This window comes from Marmota flaviventris, chromosome 2 (genome assembly GCF_047511675.1).
Source record: "Marmota flaviventris isolate mMarFla1 chromosome 2, mMarFla1.hap1, whole genome shotgun sequence".
NCBI classification, from domain to species: domain Eukaryota; kingdom Metazoa; phylum Chordata; class Mammalia; order Rodentia; family Sciuridae; genus Marmota; species Marmota flaviventris.
Window position 1 is genome coordinate 186,074,157 of NC_092499.1, and position 27,057 is coordinate 186,101,213.

At 46.5% G+C, this 27,057-nt stretch overlaps 1 protein-coding gene across 5 annotated transcripts in view; it reads right to left on the reverse strand.

Moving 5' to 3' along the window:
* Positions 1-21,887: 21,887 nt before the first annotated feature.
* Positions 21,888-27,057, reverse strand: part of Chd6 (chromodomain helicase DNA binding protein 6) — a 211,559-nt gene continuing 206,389 nt past the window's right edge. For all 5 annotated transcript variants that reach the window (XM_071608931.1, XM_071608932.1, XM_071608934.1 and 2 more), the window contains one exon: positions 21,888-25,171. In XM_071608931.1, coding sequence (XP_071465032.1) covers positions 24,275-25,171 — 897 coding nt within the window. In that variant the 3' untranslated portion in view covers positions 21,888-24,274. The remainder of the gene's footprint in view (positions 25,172-27,057) is intronic.

Sequence of the window (27,057 nt, forward strand, 5' to 3'; positions counted from 1 at the left end):
CTGAGGCAGAGGAGTGGGCTGACAAGATCTTAAAAGGGATGGACCAGGCTCCTGGGAGGAGCGGTGGAGGGGGCTGAGAGGGAGGCCGGGAGTGGAAATGTAAGGGTAAAAGAAATTGAAGTTAAAGCGTAAAAGTTAAAGGTCTGTGTAACTGGTCACGTAGTCATTTAGGCCCTAAAACCAATCAGTTTGAATGTGTACCCCGTTTAGGAATGACCTATCACTCCAGCCTGACCTGTTCCCGCCAATGAATGAACTAATCATGTTTAGGAATTGTTGTTTGACTTTCCCGCGGTGTATAATGATTTGTTAAAGGAGACTGTGATGTATGTAAAATCCCCGCCCTCCCAAAAAAAGTGTACTTAAGCAGTGCTCAGCCCCTGCTCGGGGCTCTGGGCTGCTTTCCCTTCTTGAGTGGGCACGGAGCCCCAGCATGCTGGTTCAATAAATCCCCTTCTGCCAATTGCATGAGTGGTCACTTGGTGGTCTCTTTCTCCGACGCTTCGCCTGACCCTTACAGAAATGGCCTCTGCTGTCTAGTGCTCAGTGGGAAGTGAGGTTTTCTCCTGAGGTCTAGGGCCCCAGGATGGAGGGACATTGAGATGAGGCCCAGGAGAAGTGGCCCAGGAGGAAGAGCTATCCTGCCGCATCTGCGGTGGCTGTAAGGCTGCCCTCTGCAGCTTGAGGATGGGGACTGAGAAGGGCTTGCTCTCTGCTCCAGGGCTGTGGGGGCAGATCTGGGGAGGGAGGGGAGAAGCTGGCAGGACTAAGGCTGCTCTCCTGACCAGGTTCCCACAGGAAAATAAATCTAGACTCGGCAGATCATGGCGGGGCTTCAAAAATGGCCTGAAACCAGGTATGTAGATCATGAAACACAATCTGCCTTGTGGCTGCTAAGGTTGGGATGTTGTCCTCACCCAGACTCTCATGTTCACATGTGGTTGCCAATAGAATGGTGTTGGAGGTCTCTCTCTCTCTCTCTGGCACTAGGCAAGCATTGAACTACATCCCCAGCCCCTGGAGGTAGGGCCCTTTAAGAAGGATCAACACCCTCTTTCAAGACTGGATTAATTCTCTCGGACATGAATCAGACCTCAGGAGACAGTGGGTTGTTAAAAAGTGCTCCTTTGTCCCCTCCTCTCTTCCACACATGCCTGCTTGCCTTTCCCTTTTTCCACCGTGCATGAAGCATGTGGCCCTCATTAGAAGCCTAGCAGATGTCAGCGCCATGTTCTTGGACATCCAAAACTGTGAGCCAAAATAAACCTCTTTCTTTTACAAGTGATATAGTCTCAGGTGTTCTGTTACAGCAACAGAAACTGAGAAACTGAGGTGACTCCATTTTTTTTTTTTAAATTTTTTAATTTTTTATTGTGGGTTGTTTAAAACATTACAAATTTCTTGACATATCATATTCCACACTTTGATTCAAGTGGGTGACTCCATTTTTGAAAACCCAGCTTCTACCTCAAGGCCGGTCCAAAGGGAGGGGGTGTGACCCTTGTCCATGGAAAAACCCACAGAGCACCCCTAGGCACATACCCACTCTGCTGAGTTGTTTGTCTGTAAATAACAGGAGAGATCTATGGTGCCAGGTGTCCCTGACTCTGTCAGGCTAGGTGAGGACCCATAGCAACCCCCTAGCAATCACCAATCAGCATGAGACAGGGAAAATACCTGGGATGCCAGATGAGCCCCCAGTAGTCTTGGTGATTGAGAACATGTTGGGAAACCATGTAGTTTAGCACGTACACCCCTCACGGATTAAACCAATCAGTTCAAAGGAACCCCTAACTAACTTGTTCTAACCAAGTTACTGACCAATCACCCCTACCCAACTTGTTCCCACCAGTAAGTGTGCTAATCAATGTTAAGAGTTGTTGTTTGATTTTCCCGTGGTGTGAAATGATTTGCTGTGTGATGTTGTGACACATAGAGTATCCCCAAAAACCTATAAAATCTCACTAAACAAAGGACCGGGACTCACTCCTTGGGACCGCTGCGGCAGAAACAGTTGTGGGTCCAGGCTTGAGCTTGCAATAAAGAATCTTGTGTGATTGCATTGGATTCGGCTCTTGGAGGTCTATTGGGGTCCCACGAATCTGGCATTACAAAACCACACCAAGAGAGTGGCAATGTAAAAACGTCACAAATTTTCACTGAGAGAGAAGAAAATAATAAAGGAAAATTTGAGTGTTTGGGAACAAGTTGGCTGATGCTGGCATTTCTGTGTGCCCTCTCTCCACGGCTGGTGTTCGTTTGCCCATGTGCCTGGCTGGTTTATCTCTGTGCTTACAAGTTAATTTCCTATTCTTTTTCACTTTTTGATGTCTTGGCCAAGGTTGGCTGTGGTTTCTTTATTAGAAATAGTGCTTAGTTAAGAACAGTCTGTTGTCATTTCCCCCCAAGAACTCATGGGGAGTCAAGTGATGGTATAGTTTTCCAGAATCATCAATGCCTGGCACCAAAATAAAGGCAGAGAGTGAATGATGCCATTTCGAGCCAGGTGTCCCTTACTGAGTGAATATAAACACTGGTTGATCATTAAAAACACAGAAAGTTCTGTGCCAATGATGGGATTTATAAGAGTCTTTGTAATCAGGATTTAGTATTCTCTGACTTCTGTCAGTTGTCTGCCATTAAAAAAACTCATCCAGTTTGTTGGGGATGTAGCTTAGTGGTAGAGTGCTTGCCTAGCATGCCTGAAGCCCTGGCATTTGATTCCCAGTATTGCAAAAATCAGTCAGTCAATCAATCAAAAAGCCACAGGGAAGCTAAAATAATGTTTACCAAGCAAAGAGCATGGCTTATATGATTTTTTATGAAGGTAAACATTTGGAGTTGTTGGAAATTGGAATAAAAACTAAAAGAAAGGTTAGGGAAATAGCTCAGTTGGTAAAGTGCTGGGTTTGATCCCCAGCACTACAAACAAACAAACAACAACAACAACACAAAAAAACTAAAGGAAAAGAAATGATTTGATCAATGATAATGCTGATTTTTGCAAATTCTAAATGAAATTGCTAGGAAAAAATAAATGAAAGCCTGCTGAGAGCCATTGCCAAGTAGGAATGACGCATGGCAATTTCTTTGTCAGCCTACCCAATGTTGCTTAGAGGGAGGACTCTCCATTGTGGAAATGGGCTTGCCTTGGACCCAGGTCATTTGCAGTGACATTGCATGAATGTTTGAGAAAGGTGACCCTGCTCAAGGACCAGGGTGGATCCGGGTTTAGGGAGGATCCTGCTGGATTAGGGTGGGTCCAGGTTTAGGGTGTATCCTGCTAGGAATAGGGAGTATCCTGCTGCCTCAAGCGCCTGCCCGCTCCTGGAGTTCCCGTTGAGTTCTCGCGGGATTCAGAGAGTATTTTGGGATGCAGAGCCTAGTGGAGGAGGATTTTCCCAGAACGTGCGTGTAGAGTGCCGGTGACAGTTCGAGAATAAAGAGTTGCTATTTGAACCTACAAGGTGTGAGTGGCTCGTGATTTTGTGCCCAGCCAGGCTGCGGCAAAAGCCAAGTACAGTGGCACAACCTGTAATCCCAGTAACTCAGGAGGCTGAGGCAAGAGGATCACAAGTTCAAGTTTGAAGCCAGCCTTAGCAACTTAGTGAGACCCTGTCTCAAAAAAATAAAAAGGGTTGGAGATGTAGCTTAGTGGTACAGTGCCCCGGGGTCAACCCTAATACTGCAAAACCAAACAACAAAACCAACCAACCAACCAAAACACAAACAGAAAAAGATAAAACCTGAAGTGTTACAGGGTTTTGTGACAACCTATGTGTCCCCCGTTAAAAAACAACAACAACACACACAAAAAACAAAAACAAAAAACGAGTCGTTGGACCCTAGTGTTGGGTCCATGGAGATTCATTATGCCATTCCTTCTTGTGTGGTACATGTTTAGAGGTTTTCAGAATGAAAGGTTTTCAAAATACAAAAGGGGGGAGGAGAGGGAACAACAGACAAAACATGTCCCACCCACCGGCATCCTCTTTTTGCCTCTTATTTTGAAAGCACGACATGCTGTTTTCCTCCAGGGCTCACCTTGCTTTTTCTGGTTTTCATAATGAAGAAACTTCCATGGCAACTAGGCACTGATTAATTCCTCCCATCGAGGGGCTCCCTTCCCTATTTTTCCTTCCCAGTCATATTTAGAAACCCTTTTGCTGGCTCCCTCTCTCCTCCTCAGCTCCTGCAGTTTGGAAGATCATCTAACACGTTTAGATGTAGGCTAACAAGGCTTTGTCCTGAAGCTCTCTTTTGTTTGAAAGAAAGTACTTATTTAGTGCTTACATTACAAATTCCGTCTAAGTCCATTTTCTGCTGCTCTAATAGAATACTCCAGGCTGGGTAAATTATAAATAATAGAAGTCTATTTAGATCACAGTTCTGGAGGCTGGGAAGTTCAAGATTAGAAGGGCTGCACTCAGGTGAGGACCTTCTTACTGTATCATAAGATAGCAGAAGGCATTACAGAGCAGGGAGGGGGAGAGATTATAAATAATTAACCCACCCCACTCCTGTGATAATGGCCTTCATCCATTCGTAAGGGTGGTTCCCCACAACCTAATTACCTCTTAATACTGTTACAGTGGCAATTAAATTTCAATCTGATTTTTTTTTTTTTTTTTTGTACTGAGGGTTGAACTCAGGGGCACTCGACCACTGAGCTACATCCCCACCCCTATTTTGTATTTTATTTAGAGACAGGGGCTCACTGAGCTACTTAGTGCCTCACTGTTGTTGAGCTGGCTTTGAACTTGTGATCCTCCTGCCTCAGCCTCCCGAGCTGATGGGATTACAGGTGTGTGCCATTGCGCCCAGCTTCAATCTGAGTTCTTGAGGGGCACTCAAGCCATAGCACCATCTCCTCTTTATCTATTTGGAGCTAAGCACACAGGGATTGGTGGGTTCACAGCTCACCGTGGCTTACTGGTTTCTTCTGTCTCCCTCATCTCCAGTCTGATTTGTTACTGTCTGATTAGGTTCTTTTGTCTCTTATTTTCCTCGAGGGGAGAAATGCTCTGGATCTTGCATGTTTCCTTTCTAGATGGGAGAGTGGCAGCGTGGCCAGCACAGGATGGCTTTCTGTCTGTGGGCTGATTGACATTGGTTTCTAGCACTGCAAACGAGAAGTCCAATTTCAGTCTGATTCTTAGTTCTATGCAACTCGTTCTTTCCTTGTGGAAGCTTGTGTGAGTTTTCCCTTTAATCATGGAATTTCGGAATCTTCCCAGGTCTGCCTAGTTGTGCGTCTTTTTCCATCATTTCTGCCTGGAACTCAATGAGCCTTCCAATCTGCAAACCCAAGGCATTCTTCAAACCACGGAAACTTTCCCTTCTCATTTTAAAACATGATTGCTTCTCCTCCATTTGTTCTTTTTTTCCTCTAGGATTTGCATACTTATTTTTATTACCCACAAATTACGTCTCCCGGAGTCCTCTCCTACCAAGCGTTTGCTTTTCTCTATACCCTTTCTCTTACATTTTTGCTTTGCGTTTTGCTCTCACTTTTCCTTAGATTCCCCAGATTTTCATCCCTTCTCCAATTCATTTTAAATTTTAAACCGTATTTCCTAGTTTAGTGATTTTATTTGCATCTGATTTTTCAAAGCGCTCTTCTGTTTGTTTTCATTTTCCTGTTGTGCAGGTTGGGGTTGGTTGATCTCCTGCAGTTCTGAGCCCATCAGACTCTCCCTGCTGCTGGATTCCCTCTGATTTCCCTGTGTTCAGCTCGGAGACCCACCTCTAGCTGACGACCGGCAGTGCCTCGCTGCGTTCCACAAGGGGGCGCTCTCCTCCTCGCTCTCCCTGCCTGGGCAGGGAGCGTGGATGCTGCGGGTCCTCTTAGGACCACCCAGGGTGCTGGCTCTGCCTCTCTTCCGGTGGATCCCTGCGCCAAGCTCTCTCCTGCAACCCTGGAGATCTGATTCTCACCCAGGACTTCCTCTGCTGCTGGTCCCGACTATCTGGGTCTGGCCCAGAGGGAGACCAGTCAGGAGCCAGCCGGCTCAGCCCGCTGTCGCTGTCCAACCCTCTGGGCCTGGCTGCTGGCCCATTCTAGAGCTCTTTTGCAGTAGCACCTTGGGAAAGGAGGGCAGTGGGACTGTCAGATGCCATTGTGGAGAGGATTAACCGAAGAGAGGTTCTTAGTTTGCATGGATGTTGATGGGATCAGTAGTCTAGCGTAGGGTTCTGAAAATAGATCTGCTGGGGATGCCGCTCAGCTGTAGAGTCAGTGCTTAGCATGTGCGAGGCCCTGGGTTCCAGCCCAGCAGCAAAGTGGGATTGATTTGATCTGAACAAACCCCTCTGCCAGGCCTCTGACAGCGCACCTAACGCGCAGAGAGGATTGAAGTTTGAGGATTTCCTGCACCGAGCTCCTAGTAATGACGACGTTTGGGGAGGGAAGGAAAGAACCTTAAATGCTCTCAGTTCTGTTCTTGGCACATGCTGTACCTACCAAAAGACTTTTCCAAACCTTTGGAAACCGATGAAGATGAAGTGTGAGAAGGCAGGGTGAACTTTTTTCCAGCACATCGGATTGGGCCTCTCGGGGCACTTTCAGCTGCGAACGGACAACTTCAGATGCCACCAGACCACAGGAAGTTGTAGCAAATGACTTCATATCCTGCAGGTGACCAGAGTATCCAATTGCTGTCACTGTTTCCAAATCTGAATTTATCTTTTGTTTTAGATTTCTTAAACCCATGATAAGTGTCCCAGAAAAGAATTTTTTCCTAATGAGCTTCAAAGTGAAACTATAGACATTCTGTCTTTGAAAGCCAAGAAAGATCATCATTGGAGGGAAATTATGAGCTTTTCAAGGCCACTTGGGACAGAGTGGATAAATTATGCGAAAAAGCAATTCCTAAGGACTTCAAAGTTGAAGAACCTTTCTTTCAGAAGAAAAGAATTTCTAAAATAAAAGATGGAAATTCATATTATGCATTTTTCCTACTTTGTCAAAAGAAAAGCACTAGATTGATATCTACTATAAAGAATGGGCTCATAGATTATCAAATCTAAATTTACACTTTGCTAGCAATGGTTGTGATAAAGTGAAACAAATTTCTGGCCGGGCTCTGTGGTGCTCCTTGTAATCCCAGCGACTTGGGAGGATGAGACAGGAAGTTTGCCAGTTCGAGGACAGCCTCTGCCATTTAAGAAGACCCTGTCTTCAAAATTTAAAAGGGCTGAGGATGTATCTCAGTGGTAAAGCACCCACGGGTTTAATCCCAAGTGCCCAAAAAGAAAAGCTCTAAACTTCCCCATTCAGATGGAACAAAATAATACACAGAAATCGTCAAACATGTGCAGACATTGGGCACGCTGGAACTGAAAGTGTGTTTTTAGAAACTCTGAAAATACCACTTCTGTACAGTTGTATCAGCTTAATTGATTTTGGCAGCTTGGTGATGTGACACAGGCTTTACCACCCTTCTTCTTGGTCTCAGTTATTACATGTGACAGTGCGGAAAGTTCATTTTCTACTCTTAGCAGCCTTGAAATCCTTTTCCTGCCTTATGCAGTGAGAGGTTCTAGCCCAGAGGCTTGTTAAGTGGGACAGATCTCAACATTGAATGCTTCCTGGTGTTTTGCATTTTCTACCCTGAGCTGGTTAGTTCATTCAGACTTCAAGCACGACAGAGAAAGGGATCATTAGCCTCCTTTCTCAGGGAAGGAATGTGAGGCTCAGAGAAGTGAAATGACTTGCTTAAGGTCACACAGAAAGTAAGATTCAAATCTGTAGCTGCCTGAGTGTGAAGCCAATATAATCACTGCTATTTGTAACTGAGCAGATGATGTTCTGAGGCCCCTCTGACATCATGGATTTGCCTGCACTTGAAGAGTTAAAAAGAATGTGCTACCAATTGAATCTCCTCTCTAAGAGCTTCTCATTCTAGGGGGCATGATGTGTTTTATCAGGGTGAAAAAACCTTTGTGTATATTTCTGAAGCTCTCTACAGAAGAAAATATCTGCTCTATGGCTGGGTTGACATGAGGACATACATTCAAGTGAACTGTTACCAAACAATTCTTCAGTTATTAGAAAATAAACGGCCCTGACCTTAAAAAAAAATAACCGTGGAATATTCATATAATGAATACTACTCAGCAATGAAAAGGAACAAAGTTCTGGCTCACATGGCAACATGGATGAATCCCAACAGCAAAACAAAGCCAGACTTGAAAGAGCACACAGTATTTGATTTTATTTGTATGAAATTCTAGAAAGGGCAAACCTAGTATACTAGTTTGCTAGGGCAACTAAAACCAAGTGTCAGAGACTGGGTGTCTTCTCAGTTCTGGAGGCTGGATGCGGCCCATCAAGGTGTCGGCAAGGTTGGAAGCTTCTGAGGCCTCTCTTTGGTTTGTAAATGGCCGTCTTCTCCCTGTGTCTTCTCTCTGAATATATCTGTATCCCAATTTCCTCTTTCTAGGAGGATACCAGCCTTAATGTTAGATTAAGGCCCACTCTCATGACCTCATTTTAACCTAAGCACCTCTTTAAAGACCCTGTCCCCAGTCCCATTTTGAGGTCCTGGACTTCAACATATTCATTTTGGGAGAGCTCAGTTCAAAGCCCATCATCTCTGGTGAAAGTAATCAGAATAGTCATTGTCTGTGGGAAGAGTGGGAGCCGAGGATGTGCTAGGACAGGGCACGGGACACTCCTGGGGCTGATGGTAAATTGTGTGTGATGATAGGGGTTCGAGTTGTGCAGGTATCTCCATTTGCCAAACTCCCTGAAATCTTAAGACTTGTGTATTTCATTATCAATTTTGCCTCATAGAAAACCAGAAACCCTAAATCCTAGTTAGTGATATGCATGCACAGTGCTAAGCAGCAAAGCATTACCAATGTCTGAAAATTGCGTTTGAGTTGACGGGTGGGATAAATAGACAAAATTCAGCACCGTCTGGACAGCTGTGCCATCCAGGTGCTGGGCGTGCGTGGGTGTTCATTGTACACTTCAACTTTTCTCCTTTGAACATTTTCATTATAAACTGTTTGGGGTGGGGAGGGACATCTTTTTTTTTTAAAAAAATAAGATTTCCATTTGAGCGTGTTAGCCAGACCTTTCTCATATGGCCTCTTCACTAGCCATCGAAGCCCACTCAGAGAAAAAACACTGCATGCCCAATTCATTTGTGCCTCAGTGACCTCACTAACGTTTAGCCCCAGTATACCTGTGTCCAGGGAGAAAGCGTAGGGAGGAGGCTATTCCAGGAGGGTCCTCAGAGTGCTAGGGCATTCTGGAGACCAGCCTGGTATTCAGGCCTGGTGTCTGAGGAAACGGAAGTCCAGAAACACTGCTGTTTAGAATCCAGGGCAATCCATGGTCTTTTGTCCCTCCCTTCCTTTCTTCTTTGAGATGGGGTCTCCCTGCCCAGCTGGTTTCAAACTTGTGGGCACAAGTGAGCCTCCCTCCTTAGCCTCCAGTGTAGCTGGGATGACTGACCCATGCCAATATGCCCAGCTCACGTTCTTTTTTCTTAAGTGTAATGGAGAACTTAGGTTTAATGGGGGTATTGGGGGTGTGTGTGTGAATGATATGGAGTTGGCAGCACACAGTGGGCATGTTTGGTGAATAAATATTTAAATGAAATTGGAAAAAAGGGTTGCAGAGATGTAGCCAGCAGGGGACAGTGAAGTTGCTTGTTGTGGGCAGGGGAGGGGGGTGGTCTATGTCCCTGTCTCTCCCCAGTCCACCTCTGGGCTGGCCTGAGATACCTCAAGAAATGAGCCCCAAAGAGGATACTGGTCCCTGGGTTCCTGGACAGCCGGAGGGAGGGTGCTTTGCCACATTCTTAGGAAAGAGCACATCCAAAACAATTTCTTTTTCTAAAAACTCAGCGCTAACGGGTTCCAGATGTCCGTTTGTTATATAATGGGGTTTGTTTTAATAGCGTCAACTTCCAGATGTGCAGCCTGGAATCAAGAAGCCCATTGGTCCCTTGAGGACACTCTGAGTCAAGCTGAGAGCCACCCGGGGCAGAGATACAGCCATACGTGCAGAGCCAGGAATGGGAGGGAGTCGGAGGTGCCCTCTCACTGCCAGCTGGGCCACTCACCTGCCCAGCAGTCTGGATTGAGGGGCAGGCGGGGTGTCCCAGTTTCCTCTCTGTCTGCTCTGACTCTGAGCAGAAGCTCCTGGGAAGTAATCACAGAAGGCCAGCTTGGGGAGCGTCTGCTCTGGAATCAGGTGTGCCAGGGCTGGCTGGGTGACCTTGGTTACGTCACCCGGCTGGGCTGGCTGAGACTTGCTGTCTTCAAATGTGAAATAGAGGGATCATGGCAGAGAGAGAACTGAGTGTGGTTGAGGAGTGCTGGGCTCTTCCCCTGGGGCAGAGTGGAAAGACCAGGGGCCCCTCTCACCAGTATCCCGCCCCCGTGCCTGTCACCATCCAGGAAGCTCTGGGGTAGCACAAGCTACATTTTCCCTGGAACACTGGAAAAGGGCCAGCCACCGCCTTCCCCAGCAACTTGTTCCATGGCCCTGCAGCTCCAACAGATAGAACATTCTTCCATTTGCTGAGCCAAAGGTGGCCTCTGGGTGACCCTCAGCCGGTCCAGTTTCGCTCACTGGAGTTTGCTGAGCAGCATACACCCGCTCCTCCTTGGGTGCAGGAACCTAGAGACCAGGTCTCCCATCCTTTTCCTCCGAGTTGGCTGAGGCTGTGCTATTATTATTACAGGGATGAAGATTAAGATATCCTAAGGAGGGATGGTCAAGATCCCAAATGAGAAAAGTCACAAAATCTCAATGCAGTCACAGGAGAGAGACATCAAAAGGGGACACTCACCACATAAAGAAAACAATCCTCTCCTACTGGATCTATAAAAACAATCAATTCAACAAAATGTCAGTCGAGTGGGCTGGGAAATCTAAAGTTGGTGAGGACAATAGTTGTGGCATAGTCCTTGTGCTTGCTCAGATGAAGAACAGGAAGGCAGGACTTGCCCTGCCAGCTGTCAGAACATATGGTAAAACTCAGATTCTCAAAACAGGATGTTACTAGCACCAGGACAGCAGAGAGAGAAGTGGCACAGAAAACAAGGGTCCAGAAATAGCTAGCTGGTCTACAGGCCAAAATGGGGGTCATGGCAGAGAAGTGCCCTTCTAACTAAAACAAATAGGACTTTTTTACGTGGGGGGTGGGTATTGGGGATTGAACCCGGGGGTGCTTTGCCACTGAGCTACATCCCTAGCCTTTTTTATTTTTTATTTTGAGACAGGATAATTGCTAAGTTGCTGAGGGTCTTGCTAAGTTGCTGAGGCTGGCTTTGAAATTACAATCCTCCTGCCTCAGCCTCCTAAGTTGCTGAGATTATAGGCATGGACCATGGTGCCTGGTGCAAATAGGAAATTTTTAACCATGGTTACCTTTGGACAGAGGGATGTGGTATGGACCAATAGTGAAAGAGAGAAAAGGGTTTAGGTTTGATTTTGCATCTTTCGGATTGTTTGATGTTTTCAACAAACATATATGTGTTGCTATTTTGAAAAGTCAATGTATTTTGAGTCAATATGTGTTATCTAGAGATGTTGATCCCTTTTGAACCCTCTCTTTTGTATAGTTCCGTGTTAAAGAGAAACCTAATGAGTATTATAACATAATAATAAAAATATAATATAACCAACTATCAGTGGGTGTCATCTTGGGATGGTAGAAAAGGAGGGTTTGGGGCTGGGGATGTAGCTCAGTGGTAGAGAGTGCTTGCTCAGTGTGTGTGAGACCCTGAGTTCAATCCCAGCACTGAGGGGGGCGGGAGAGGAGGGCTTTCACTTTCTAAGCCATAGGTTTCATGACATTTCTACATTTCTTTTTCTTCTCCTCCTCATTCTTCTTGTTTTTTGGTAGCAAGTATACCTTTAAAAACCTAGGAGAGGGAGGAATAGAAAATTGGAAAAAAAATAAACAAACTAGTGTAGAAATGATGGATTACTCAGAAAATGGGACGGGATAACTGGCTAACAATTTGGAAAAAATAAAGTTAGATTCCTACCTTACACCAAAATAAACCACAGATGGCTTAAAGGTTTAAATGTTAGGGGGGGAAAAAGTTAGACATTAAACACTGAAAGAACTAAATACTTACCCAATTTCAGGACAGAGAACATATGCACAGATTGATAGATTTTACCACATAACACCATAAGGCTTCTTTCCATTAAAAAAAGAAGTCAAATTGAAAAACAATAAAAGGCAAAAATTCACTGAGGATCAAGACTTTTAGTATATTAAGAACTCTTAAAAGAATTCCTGCCTCATATTTTTTTTTCCCCCTAAGGGAGGTTTGGCTACAATGAAGCCAGTTTCCCAGGAAGAGTGGAGGGTGAGGCACACAGAAGGGAGGTAGACAGATCAGAGGGCAGCACCAGGGCCAGAGCTGGGTGCCCTCCATGTGGCAGGGCTTCCCCAGTCTCCTTGGCAGTCGCTTCCTACCTGGTGCCAGTTGACTTCCGGGCTCAGCCTGACGCTCTCTTCTTGCTCTGCTCAGGACATCTAACGCTTCTCCATTCCTTCTTTCTCCTCAGGCCTTTCCCGGTTTCCGTGACTTTTGTAAATGCTGGTCCTTCAGCCTGGCCCTCTCTCTCTTATCTCTACCTGAAAAAAAAAAATCTCAGTGGGTGGCTTCAAGGCTCAAATATCCTCTGCACTGCAAAACCATCTTTGATCTACCTGCCTCCCACCCATGAGCTCCCTTTGGATTCCTGTAGCATCGGCCCTCATTCTGTCAGGCACTTGTCACACTGGATTGTCATTCTCTGCTCATCTGCCTGGATCCCTGCCATGGACTGAATGTCCTCCCCGAAATGCATGTTGAAGCTTAATCTTCAAATTCATATATTGATGCTATTTAGAGGTAGAGCCTTTGGGAGCTAATTAGGACTAGATAAGGTCATCAGAGTGGGGCCTCCATGAAGAAACTGGTGGCTCTATAAGAAGAGGAGCTGAGTGTGGTGGTGCACGCTTGCAATCCCAGCAGCTCTGCAGGCTGAGGCAGGAGGATCATGAGTTCTAAGCCAGCCTCACTAATTTAGAAAGCAACTCAGTGAGTGAGATCCTGTCTCTAAATAAAATACACACACACACACACACACACAAAAGGGGGGCTGGGGATGTGGCTCAGTGGTTAAGCCCCTCTGGGTTCAATTCCCAGTACAAAACAAAACACAAAAAGAAAGAAGAGAAAGAGGAACCGGGTGGACACACTCTTGTTCTGTCTCATTTGTGATGCCCTCTACCATGTTATAATGCATCAAAAAGACCCTCCCCAGATGCCACTGCTTTGCCCTAAATAAGGTTTTCCATGAACCCTTTTCCCTACTGCAGTTCTGGCATTGGACAGGTGTTGAATCACTATTAGGTGAACAAATTAATCGTACCAAGGGTGACAGAGCAGAGCAATTGACTGACACTCCTCATGTGTGGCTGGCTGAGTTTCAGGAATACTTTCTGAAGCAGTATGATTTTGTTAGAAAGAAAGACAAGACAATTAATCATAGTTAAATATGATTAATTTATTATCAGAACTACATAGTAGTTAAAAAAAGAAACCAACTTACAATAAGATTCATAGAAAGAACCACATCAAGGGTTATCAGTACCTGAATGCTCTTGTACTACTGAAAGCCATCACCAACTCTGACAATAAGAGATTCACAGCAGGCTCTTGGCCAAGCTTGTCGATGCCCTCCAGATACCCACAGTCTACCATGGAGATACTTGATGGGAAAGAGAGCTATGATAGTGACATTCCAAAATTTGGGGGCAGCACAAAGAAAGAAGTGTGGTTTGTGCTTACAAAGTAATCACAGCTCATGATCAGATGCTGAAGTCTCATGCACTCTGGTGTTGGGGACCAGAATGTAATCCCATAAGGATAGACATTTTGCCTATTTGTTCACTGCTGAATCTCAGCATCTAGAATAGCATGCATGTTGAAGCTTAATCTTCAAATTCATATGTTGTTGTATAAATGAATAGACTGAGTTCTAGAACTGAGTCTGGAGATGATACTTAAGTTCTCTCAGGAAGGTCTCCCCAGGCTAAATCATTTTCTTCTTAGTGCATTTTCTGTTGTTTTAACTTTAAAGTAAAGAAGTTTTTTTTTAATCTCACAGTTCTGGAGACCGAAAGTCCAAGACTGGGTAGCAGCACCTGGTGAGGGCTTTGTACTGTATCACAGTATGTGGAAAAGCCAAGGACAAAGTACGAGTCAAAGAGAAAAAGCGTAAGAGTTGCTCTATTCTATGACAGCCCACTCTTCCAAGAATGAACCCACTTCTATGGCCGAGAACAGTGTCAATCCCTTCATGAGGACAGGTCCCCCATGACCCCAACACCTCTCAACATAGTTACCTTGGAAAGCAAATTTCAATGTGGGTTTTGGAGGGAACAAACCCCTTCCAAACTGTAGCACTTTTCTCAAGTTAGAAAAATGGGGTTGTTCTCAGTGGAGTTTCAGCCTTCAGAATACTCAGCTTCAAGGGAGCAGATGTCAGACTAGGCTGAGGCAGGGAACATGAAGGGGTGCGAGGATACCTGAGCACCCTACAGATCCATGGCAGGCCTCAGGGGTGGGAAGGGTCACAAGGGAGGAGGAGAGCTCCAGAGATGGCAGCCTGGAGAGACTGCAGGGCCCCCACATGTACTGGGGCTGAGAGGCCAGGCCAGCTTCCCAGGCCTGAGAGAAGGCCAACGAGGAATCTTGGGTGAATAAAGAGGACTTGTCTCCATATTTTGAGCGCTGACCATGTATTGGGCAAAGTAGCAGAAGCTCAAACTTAGGGCTCAGAAGTGTTAGGCATGTTCTCACCCAGCTAGAGAGTGACAAAACAAGGACTCAATTTCATGTCTTTCTAAATTCCAGAGACTGACCTTTTTTCACTCTGCTAAAAAAAGTGAGGCCAGGCTCATGGCAGTATGGTGACCAGGCCAGGGCAGGCCTGTCAGGTCAGCGTAGAACGAGGGCTCCGGGTCAGAACCGCTGTTGTTCTGGGACCATGGCCAGACCAGGGCAGAGGTTAGAGCAACCAAGGCTGGGGACAACTGGCTTTCTAGACTTTGTGCCACCAGCCAGATACTGTGTCCTGGGATTGGTGTCAGGGCCTGTCAGAACTGCCAGCTCCCTGCCCACCCCCTGCCCCCATCCGAGGCCTGACCTGACCTTCCTCCCTGGGGCAAGGAACTGGCCTGGCACTAATCCTGGAGGAGGCTGCAGCTGCTCCCACGGTGCTGGTCCCAGCAGACAAAGGCGCTTTATTTCCCGGCACAAGGTCTTGATTGCATGTAGCCCTGGATCCAAAAGCTCCCATGAAGGAAGCAGTTCCCTTCCTGAAGAGTGTGTGTGTGTGTGTGTGTGTGTGTGTGTGTGAGTTGTGTGCGCAAGAAAGCAGGGTCAACAGGGAATTCAAGCCCTCTCCCAGTTTCCAGGTTTGGCTTGGCATTTTTCTTTTTTTCCTTTTTCTTTTGGTGCTTGGAATTGAACCCACGGGAGCTTAACACGATGCCACATCCCCAGTCGTTTTAATGCATTTTTTTTTAGAGACAGTCTCACTAAGTTGCTGAGGCTGCCTTTGAACTGGTGATCCCCCTGCCTCAGCCTCCCAAGCCGTTGGGATTAAAGGTGTGCACATGCATAGACACCTTTGATGAATACAAAGATGCACACTGCAGATTGAATAATGCCAAGCTGGCTGGCTTGGCATTATTCAATCTGCAGTGTGCATCTTTGTATTCAGGCTTGGCATTATTCAATCTGCAGTGTGCATCTTTGTATTCATCAAAGGTGTCTATGCATGTGCATCTGTGTCTGTGTGTGTGGGCATGTTTGTGCATATCTCTGTAGCTGCATGCTGAGGTATAGGTACCTGTGTATCTTTCTGTACAAATCAGCATGTGTTTGTGCACAGTTGCATGCTTTGCTAACTGTGTAGTCATATGTTCCTGGGTGTGTGTGAATGTTTCATATGTATGTTTATAGGAGACACCTGGTACCAGTGCCCCAACTCTGCTGCCTCTGCCTGTACCTCCCCACCTCACCCCACCCTGGGCTGCTGCTGGGAGCTCTGTGGTATACACGCTCTCCTAAAATAGCTCCCTTCCTTCTTTCGCCTCTTGCTCCCACTTCTGCATTTGGGAACAACCTGGATTCTTTCAGTTCTGGGAGGAAGACAAGGTTTGTACAGCTTGGTTTGGCCCATGCACTTTCCAAAAGTTCCCTGGATTCCAGTCAAACTCTTTATAAAAGCTCATGGGGAACAGTCTAACAAGAAGGTGGGACCCTGCCTGGGGGGTTCAGGACCCCCCGTTTCAAGTTAGATTGAACAGGAACATTGCTAAGCCTCAGCCATAGAAAGGGCCCGGTAGTCTGAGCCTGAGCTTAGTCTTAGGACTTCCCATTCCTAGTGAGGGGACACAACAACTCAGGGTTTCATGCCCTGACAGCAGAGTTGGGAGGGACCCTGGGGCTCAGGCAGCTCAATGTCCACTGAGCAGATAGGGAAGGGGAGGCCCAGACAGATGACCCAGACCATGCAGGAGTCAGGCCCTATCCAGACATCCTATAGCCCCTGGCCTGATGAGCTTTCAGAGAAACCCTGGGTCTGCCCACCTGCAGGCAGAAGCTGGTCTCCCATGGCCTTACAGTAGCAGGCTCTGTGGCCTGGCTGCTCCTTCCCTTGACCTGCAGGGAGACCAAGGTCTTCCAATTCCAAATTGGAAAGTCTGTATTTGAGCACAGAGTGGGTTTTTCTCAGCACTCGCCTGACTTGGATGCCGGGGCCTCAGGCTCATTCCTTGCAGACCTTCTGAGGCACAGGGGAAGGGTTTTCCCCATCTATTTCCACTGCTATCTGGGGCTCCCTTGTCTGTTGGCACAGGGGTCTTTGGGGATACCCTAGGGCATTAAGAGGCAGACTGTCCAGTGGGGTAAGAACTACTCCTGAATGACAGTGCTTCTCACTGGCCTGGCCATGGGAAGCATGTGGGCTGCACTTGGAGGAGGCACTGCAACCATTAGGGAAGAGAGGCTCATGGGGTACCCCGCAAAGAGGAGCTCAGAAGTCTGCAGCCTGGACTCAGTACAGGAGGTTCCTGGATGCTGGAAATAGGGTTCTTTCAAAGAGCCTGGTTCCTTTGGTCCAGTTCCCATTGAGCCCTATCAACCACTTCCTCTTCTCCTCCCCTCCTGCTGAAGGCTCTTCCCTGGACTTAGCCCTTAGCTTTGTGGCCTGGAAAGTCTGGGATTTGCAAACAAAAAGGTCTGAGTCAGAGTTGGTGGGGATGGTGGAGGGGTAGGTGGGATCTATGTCTAGGCAGCTAGAATTGTCTTGGTCTGGCCTCTTTTGGTCAGAGCCAGGAAAGGGGCTAAATACCTCAGTAGGGCTGGGGCACAGCCTGGACCTCTTCCGGGGCCCTATTATTCTCTCCTGTCCTCAGACCTGTAGAGGAACTGTAGTGAGATCCCTCTGTCTTTGGAAGTCCCTGAAGATTCTGGAGTCCAAATGTGCTGGGGACAGAGAAGGGTGAGAGCCCAGTTGTCATCCTAACAGGGTGGTTTCCCATCCATGCACCCCAGCACAACCATTTAGTTGTGGGGCCTCAAATGGATTAGATCAAGGGGATGTTCCCAAACTGCTTCAGTCTGGCCTCTGTGCCGCACTGCTTGGACTCCTGAACCCTTCCTAGTGGTTTGAGATCCAGCTGGCATCCTGAGAGCCACCTCCTCCTAAATGCATCCTGTTTCTGTATTCTCATGTCACCTGCTAGTTATATTAGGAGCCTGTGGCTCTGCCACTGTTCAAGTAGCACCTATGTGTTCTGTGCACTGGACCCAAACTGTGGGACAGATATTTGTCTGCCTAATGGGATTTAAAGAAAAATTGCATTTATTGCACATATTTAAAAGTGAGGTTTTTTTCACATAACTCCCTGCATTTCCATCCTCTATTGAATGAAACATCAGGCAACACAGAGTCCACATGCTTACAGGCAGCCTTGGTCAGGGCTGGTGCCAGCTTCTCCTTGTGTCAGGGCAAGGGGAGTCGAGTCTCTAGTCCCTTCTATCTTGTACTGCCTTAAATCTGGACCATGTCACCTAAGTGTGTCACCTGTCTCATCCAGTAGGCATTTGAATTTACAAACTCTATCTTGAGAAAAGGGCTCCTGTACCATGGAGGTCTCCCCAGATGGTCACAGCCCGGTTTCTCACCTGCCTGTGTGTGCACTCCTATAGGGAAAATGCCGCAGCTCCTCCTTTTGTCCATCACTGTGAAAAATACCAAGAGCTGCTCTCTTCACTGCTCTCCGAGCTCGCCATCGTTGGCCATGGGTTGTGGGAGGGGTGTGATGGGCCCGCTCTTACCTCTGCAGACTGTCACTTGTGCTCTCTGGTCTTCCTCCGAGCTCTGCTGCCTTGGACGTGGCTTCCAGTCAGCCTGAGCCAGGGCACCACTGCTTTCTTGGACCTGGTTCCCTCATCTGGCCTTCCTGCTGTCTGAGCTCCAGCTGGCAACATGGTCAACATCAGGCTTCGCCACCAGGCCTGTCTTCCTGCTAGGTCACCCTGTGGCCCACTGTGCAGGTGCACCAGCCCACATCCACCCACTGAGGACTCTCTGGGCCTCCTTCCCAAGCCATGGATGGTTTGCCTGCTGGTCTCTTCCCTGTGTCCCCCTGACTTTTCCTCTTCCTGTGGTTCTTGGGTCCTTTTATAAAGACTTCCTTTCTCTTGGCAGTATCTGCCCTGTGCCTGCCTTCTTGCGGCTCACAAACTAGACTGAGGTGGAGAGGGCAGGGCAGGGCAGGTCAGGGCACTGCTTCTTCCAAAGTGAAAGGGTGCCCTGGGGGTTTGTGGGCAGACCTCCAAGGAACCCGCCCTAGTCCAGCAATGCTTTTAAGTCTGTTTTATCTTCAAAGCAGATGTGAATCTTACTTTCTCCTGTACAACTTCACGTTTCTACAAAACTATGTGTGAGTTAATACAAAACTACATGATTTAATTTTTTTGATAAATCTACGAATAAAATCGATGCTGTGGGACAGGGGTTAGCAAACTCCCTGTGAGGGGCCAGGTGGTCAATATTTTAGGCTTTGTAGGCCGTGGGCCTCTGTGACAACTGCTTTTGTAGCACAAAAGCCACAGATGATCCATGAAGGAATGAGTGTGGCTATGTGCCAAGCAAGATTTATGGTCACTGAAATCTAACTTGATATCACTTTCCTATTCATACAATAGTCTTATTTTTTGATTTTCCCCCTAATTTGTGGGCCACAGTTTGCCAGCTGTACTCTAGGAAGCTAGTGTGTGGTGTCTCTGGCTTTGTGAACAAAGCCAAGGTCAGAATAAGGACACTACATTTTGGAATCAGAACTGTCTCTGGATTCTTGCCTTTCTACTCTCTAGTTGTGCCACTGAAGGCAGGTGACCACCTACCTGAGCTAGGTCCTCATCTGGGGAATGTGTTGGGTTGAGCTCATGCTTGTGGAGGCCTGGAGTGACCTGCGGAGTAGGCACCGACCACACAGTGCTCTAGTGTGCTCGTGGCTCAGCTACCCAGGGAGGGACAGGATCCCGCTGGGGTGTGGAGGGGTGAGATATGTCACCATCCCTTTCCAAGATGTCCTTAGGCTAACCAAGAGGCTTCACAAGGGCAGCACAGCAGGGATGAACAGGAAGCACTTTTCCTGAGTTAGTTGACACCCGCTTGCCCTGGAGGCTGGCAGCATGGGTGGGAACATGCCCCCCATAAGTTAAAGCTACTTTCTGCTGCTGCAGTGTGGAGGGCATCCTGTTCCCAACCCAGGCTTCCAATGGTTAGTTAATGGCTCTAGAATAAGTCCTGGGTACTCAAAGCCCAGCTCTGTCCCACTGACCAGCTGGATGACTGGGCAAGTTGTTTAGCCTGAACCATTGCTCTCTCATATATATGGCGATAACATTTCAAAGAGTCATTGGGAGGATGGGGAAGAGGGCCATAAAGTCCTTTGAACAAAACCCATGCACAAAAAGTGCTTAGTCTATGTGTGTGGTCACCATCGACAGAATACAAAATACCTGGTTTTCATTTGAGTTCCAGATAGCTTTGATTTCCCTCTTTCCATCCAGTGGGGCTGGTACTCTTCCCTCATTGGCTATTCAAAAGCAGTAAAGATAAAAGACTTGAAATAGAACAATAAGTGGTGTTAAGTACTTGACATTGATCATTTCAATCAACACTGCCAACCCATTAGGTACCAATTATTATTATCCTCATTTAGGAAACAAACTTGGAAGGAGGTAGGGCTGTTACTCCCTTTTCTGGGAAGCTGTGTCTCTGCTCCCCGTTCCTTCTCATTCTAGCTTCTCTTTGTGCTCCTGGGCTTGGGCTAGGGTTGAACAAGAACTCAAGCCATCAAGGCTGTTTAAGCAGCACCAACCTGTTAAACCATCCTGTTTCCATTTCTGTACTGAATATCTTGGTAGGAGCCACTGCCCAACTGATCCTTTCCTCATTTCCCCATCTCATCCTACAGATACCTTGTGAACATGGTGGCCACCGAGTTCCTGAACCTCAGGAGCTGGGGCTAGAGGAGCAGTGAACACAGAGCAAGAACTATAATCCTATCATTGGCCTGGTGAGTTCCAGTCTAACTTAAGAAGTAACTCTTCTGTGGTTTCCAGACCAGGCAAAGGGATAATTCTTGCAAGAAACCATTTTAATGTGTAACTAAATCAAGCATAAAGTTTTCCAGTGGGTGTGACACTTTTTAAGTGATCTGTTTTTCCCAGTGTCAAATTTTCTAAATGCAATTTCTTCACTCAATTTTAGTCTCTGAGGTAGAGAGGTCCCTGATTGGTATCATAAAAGCTAGAACTGGGGTGCTGCTTCCTCCAGCTTATGCAACCATAGGGTCTAGCTCCTGTTCCGCTCAGTGGCAGATGAGATAGCCTTGGTAGTCTCTGTTGGTTTTTGCTGGCAGATTAGATACAGTCTTTCTCTACCCAGCTCTTATGATGCCATAAAGACAGAATGAGGTTACTTATGGCAAACACACAAAACACTCCACCGGTGTACTGAATCAACGGTGCTATTCTGTGCTCACACAGGAGGCAGGATCTATCTACTGTGACAAGGTTTAAGATAAAGAATGAAACCAAGATTCTTCACTACTTCATCTAGAAGGGCTCCCTAAGTCTCAGTCAGAGATCTGTTTGTCTGTAATAATATTCACTTGATAAGTGATAGCAGAGGACCCTAAGGCTTTACTCTAACAATGTCCCATCTTTCAGCCACTTGTGCACCCATCTGTTGGTAGATGGTATGGACCCAACATGAAGAGGCTGGGTAAGCATCTTGCTCAGTCTTCACAAGGCTACAGTATTTTCCAGCTTTTCTCACACAGCCCTTCTGGGGCTGAGGAGCCATGCTTCCCAAAGCTAAGGACCACAGATTTCTCAAAAACCTTGAGAACTTTAGTTTCTGTATCTTATGGACTTGCTCCAACCCACAGAAGTACAGTTCCTTCAGAAGTCCCATGAGTGCAGTTATGGGGTTTAAGAAAGTGCCATTGGCAGGGCATCAGCTGGGGGCATCAGCTGGGGGCTTCCAGGCCTGGGTCTGGGCAGGAAGTTGTACTGCCAACTTCCTTCCACGGCATGTTCTAATCTGGTGCTTTGTAGTTCAAAAGAGGGGTCAGGCCAGCCCCCATGAATGGACAGTCAGCAAGCTCTCAATGGGGTCGCCATGAATTAGGAACCTAGGAAAGATTGTTCATGTGCATAGGATGCATCCATAAAATGCCCAGGCAGCAAGAGACACCCAAGTGCCACTGAATTTCTCAAATACAAATTTGACTTTTAAACTTTTTTTTTTTTTTTTAAATTCAGGATCAAGACCACAGACAATTTATTGTGTAAGACATGAGGTTAAGAATGATCAAGGAAAGTTATGGCTGCGAGTGACATGGAATTAGATGAAAAGGCTCAAGTTTGTTGAAGAGAGTTTAAATTTGGCTTTTGCTCTTTGAAACGTCAAAGTAATCATAAGAAGCACTTATGCCTTACAGAGCAAATAGTCCACAGAGTGTCAGTTTCATTTTGCCAACAGGGTCACAACAGCAGTCAAACAGAAGCCTAAACACCCGAGAGTTAACATACAGGTTTGATAAGCTACAAGAAGGGATAGCGCATGCTGTGGTGAGTTCTTACTTCAGATCCACGTGGACCCTGGGACCTACTGGACATTAAAGTGGAACCTGGGGAAAGCAGCTTTTCCATACAAAACAACAACAACACGAGGACAACAAAGAAAACCAGACTCTGCTGGGTGTCTATAATACTCATTTGCAGTAAGGCTTTCAAGATACAGGAATTTTTATAGCATTTGTATTTTAAGGATTTAGGGCAAATACATTTTTTTTTCTACTTGATAAAAAGAAAATTAGTACTTAAAAGGTTCAAAAATATATTGATTGAGTGATTTCTTTTTTACATAAATAAATTATATTGATTTTTAGGATTTAACAGCTGAAAAAACCCTTTCTGCTTCCACTGGAGGCAAAACTGAACAAAATGTTAGTTAAATAGAGAGAGCAGCATTTCTAAGAAATCTGTTGCCAGCATTATAGACCATCTACACTACAAGAATGCCATTAAATAGGATTTATTCAATTATCAGATTCTTTCTTCTTATAGGATCAGTTATAGTATTTCTAGTTTATATCTCTGATTCATAAAACTGGGACTCCACTTTTTGAAAATACATCTGATTCATTTTTTTCAGTCACGATTTAACAGACTTCTTTGAGATGCTCATTTTAACATTTACATAATTTATAATCCCAAATGTATAAAAGACAATGACAAAAGCATCATAAATAAATAATGCAAACTGAAATAGTTATGTCAAACTTTTGGACCTTCTGATAAATTAGCAAAACTGTAACAGAAACAGTAAAAAACACAGTAAATTGTGACAACAAAAAGTGAAACTGGTACTAGTAACACTTGTATTATTTCCATGACCCTGTGAGCCCTGTGCCCCAGAGTGCTGAGCCTCGAGCTGGGCTGGCCGAGCTGGCCACGGAGGAGCCCATGGGGGATGTGGGAGGATGGGAAGGCGAACAAAAGAGGGAAGTGCTTAAAAGGTTCAGTTCCTGAACACAGAGAAGCTGAGGAAGGAGAGAACACTGCTGACGTGCAACGGTCCTGGCTAACTGATAATTTGGAATCTGGGCCCAACTGTAGGATATAACAGAGTAGAGAAATAATGGAGAGGGGAGAAATCTTTTCACAGTTGTAGCGTAACGGATGGTACCCGTGTCCCGACAACCCTGAACCACCCTGACGACAGACCCTAGCAAGTGTTGAGCAACTACCTTCTCGCAGGCTCTGAAAAGCCTTATTCTTGGTGAAGGAAACAAAACTCCATTAGGATTCTTTAAACACAGAGGCAAATTAGTGGCTACAGAGGTTCTCGGAGGCTGAAGGGAGAGCAGCGAGTGGCCCTGTGAGGGTGAGCCCTGCCCTGCTGTGGCGGCAATGACTCGAGCTATCTGAAGCATTCTTGGAATCATATTTTAACTGGGGAGAGGGACAGTATGTATACATAAAATAATGCCTAGTCAGCCAGTATTTCTTCTTGCTGCAGGTGTCTGAAAAACAATGAATGGGGAATTACTACCAGTAAGGTTTCTGTTTTTTATAAAGAAATCAATGTGTGCAATTTCAGCCATTAGTCATACACTTTGGAGTACACTACTTAGTAATCATGATAAAATAGGGACATATTTTAACTAAAAAGTACGCACCAGCACTTCCTTTTTCTGTGCTTTTTTGGTTTCCTTGTTATGTTCTTCCTATTCAACCTAGCTCATGGAAAAGAGAGCTCCTCTTTGTCTCTGTTCTTCAGCACTTCAATGGTAAATCCCTAGACAGCTTTCTTTTTCCATTTGTTTTCCTCAGATAAGTGGGAAACTTGGACAAGAAGGGGGTAGGGCGTGTCACCAAGTACTGTATTAACTACGCTTGCTGGAATGAACAACTGGAAAACAGAATGAGAACTGTGCCTCCCAGACTAGGTAGACAACATTTATCTAACGAAGTGGCAAGACCCTGCAACTATTAACATCTGTTACCATAGTTTTCAGACAGGAAATTAGGTAGGTCATATTACTTATGGAAACACAGGTTCTTATGAAGGTGAAGTGAGGGAAGTAACAAACCTTTATGGGATAAGAAACTTACAAGTCACAATAATTTCTTAAATGAAAAAGTTCTAATTGGTGTCGTTGCTGGAGTCTTTGAGTCCCCCTTCCCCAGCCTGTGCCACATGTTCTCTCTCTGGGGGCAAAGGGGCACTGGACTCAGTGTAGTTCTGATCGCTGCTGGGCTCCCTTTCACACCCAGGAGCAGGCTCTGGGTTGGGGTTTGGGGTGTCCCCTTTTGTTTTCTTCTTCTTTCTCTTCTGGCTCTCTAGACCAACTATTTCAGAGTGTCTGGCCTGCTGCATGGCCGGTAAAGCCATGCCCATGCCTGGGGAGAGAAACATAGATGGGTAAACAAGTCCAGGAGACACTCCTGGGATGAGAAATGGGTTAAAAGCCACAGGACTACTAGCAGTTATTGCGGGTTCAGACTGATCAGAAAATGGACTAGGACCAGGCTTGTCTTCAGCTACCATGTCAGTTTTTACATCATGGCTGCTTGGCTTATCCTCTGCAGTCTTTTCAGTGGCTGATGGGCCACTTTTCGTTGTGCTTGAGAGAGATGCTGGAGCAGGGGACGTGCAGGTAGTTGCCATGGGTGTGTTGAGGAGTCCTCCAACACCAAACATCTGGGGTACTGCGGCCATTCCTGGCAGCATCATGGGCAGCATGCTCAGGGTGCTCTTGACCTCTTCGCCTGTAGGCATGGTGGCAAAGCCAGCTGGGAAGCCCACCAGCCCAGTGAGGGGGATACCTGGCATATTCCTCACGTTCTGCAATCCCACCAGGTCCATCCCTGCAATCAACCCGTTCATGAACAGTGGCCCCATTCCTGAGGGAGAGTCTGCCACAATGGCGGGAGCTTTCAGGAGTTCACTCCGGGGCCGTCTCCCCCTCCTGCGGGGGCCTGCATCCCGAAGAACAGGCTCAGCCAAGGTGTGATTGAATTTGTTTTCTGGAAGAAATCCCTGAAAAAGAACGAAGAAACATAAGATGCTGATAGTTAATGATGGTAGGCAGGTGGCTACTGATGGCACACAGGTGGCTGGAGGTGATGACTATGCTGTACAGTGGCCTAGCTTGTCCCCATATCCATGAAAGGCTCCCAGTGGAAGGAGTGCTTCTGCCCACAGGCCCAGAGGGGTTCTCTCTCAGAGGTTGAGGGCATTTGGTAGTTTGGGAAAAAACAGGTCCCTGTCACTGCCAACACCTCCAACACTCACTGTAAGAAGGTGGCAGAGAGCTGGGAGCTGGAGGCCAGCAGTGAAGACAACCTGGGTCTCATGGAGACCCTTATGGATGAGACCCCTTCACCAGATGCAACATTTGCCTTCCTCATGACACAGTAAGGTTTATATTGAAGCAACAAAGCAGAATATGTAAGACGGGGTTTAGAGCCAGGAGACCTGCCAGTTCTAAAAAAAAAAAAAAAAAGGACAATGATCCCTACCTGTGTTTAACACAGTACCTGGCCTACAGGAAGCAGTGCTTGCCTGGGATGTTATTTACTTAAAAATTTTGTGTGTGCTCCATTTCCCTCTGGATCCTGAGCTTCTGGAAGGCATGACTGGAGGCAACATGAGGTGTACATGTGGGCTGGAGAAATGAAGGAACTCTGGGAGGGAATGCCACCCAAATTAGTGATGTTCTGATTTCCCTTAAGAAAGACCATCTATTTTTCTTTTCTTTGGCGGTTTATTCTTTGACTTTATTAATAAGCAAGAAGCTCTGCAGTCTGCACTTCTGCTCACAAGGACTCACAATGTCATCTGGCATTACACATCCGGACCCTTCCTGATCAGGAGGATTATGCCACACAGATCACAGAGGAGAACAGACCGCCTTAATGGTGGCAGTGAGCAGGAGGCAGCATGGTGGCGGGGAAAGCCTGAGCTGCAGCCCCACACCACCTTCATCTGAGAAGGTGCTCAGGAGCTCTGCGGGGCAGCTGGGAGCCTGCTTCGTGGAGCATATGGTTTGGCTGTGGAGAGGTAATTAGACCATTGCAGTTATGACGACTCTATCTCTGAATTTGTTTAACAGATGTTATGAACAAATCCCACAGAAAGAGAAAAATGTTTTCTTTCAGGACTTAGTACCCGGAACCCCTGTGCTCCTGGAGAACTGCAGGCCTTTCTTTACTGCCCTCCATCTCTCACTGCTCTCAGTGTCACCATGTCCACGTGTGCTCACAGGACTGAAGGAAGGTGATTTCTGTTTTTCAGAAGTTTTGGTCTTTTGTCATGCAGGGGAGTATAAAGAAACAGTGCCTCAGAAGGCAGCTCCCTTTCCCAGCCACACTAAAGTGCAGTGGCCCTCATAGCCCAGGTGTCTCCCTCCTTCGGTCTCATCACGAAGCTGGTGTTACTTTAGCACCTTCCCTTGATTCCAGCAATGGTGAGGGAGGATGTTCACAGCGGCCTTGGTGGGTTTTACAACACTGAATTTGAACTGGGGACATGGGTCATCCTCAGACTAGAATGCAGAGTTTAAAGAGCCATGCAAGGTAAGAGAGCTTACTCAGCCACCTGTGCCAGAGGAGCCAACCTCTTTCCCTCTCTCCTTTTTTTTTTTTTTTTTTGGTACTAGGGATTGAATCCAGGGGAACTTAACCACTGAGTCACATCCCCAGCTCTTTTTATTTCGAGACAGGGCCTCACTAAGTTGCTGAGGCTGGCTTTGAACTAGCAATCCTTCTGCCTCAGCCTCCTGAACAGCTGGGATTATAGGCATTTACCACTGTGCCAGGCTCAGCCAATCTATCTCTATGAACTGCATCTGATGCCTTTTTAGGACTCTCCTGTGTACAAACACCTTCCCTTCCTGCAAGCGGGAAGTGACTGTGGATCTGGCA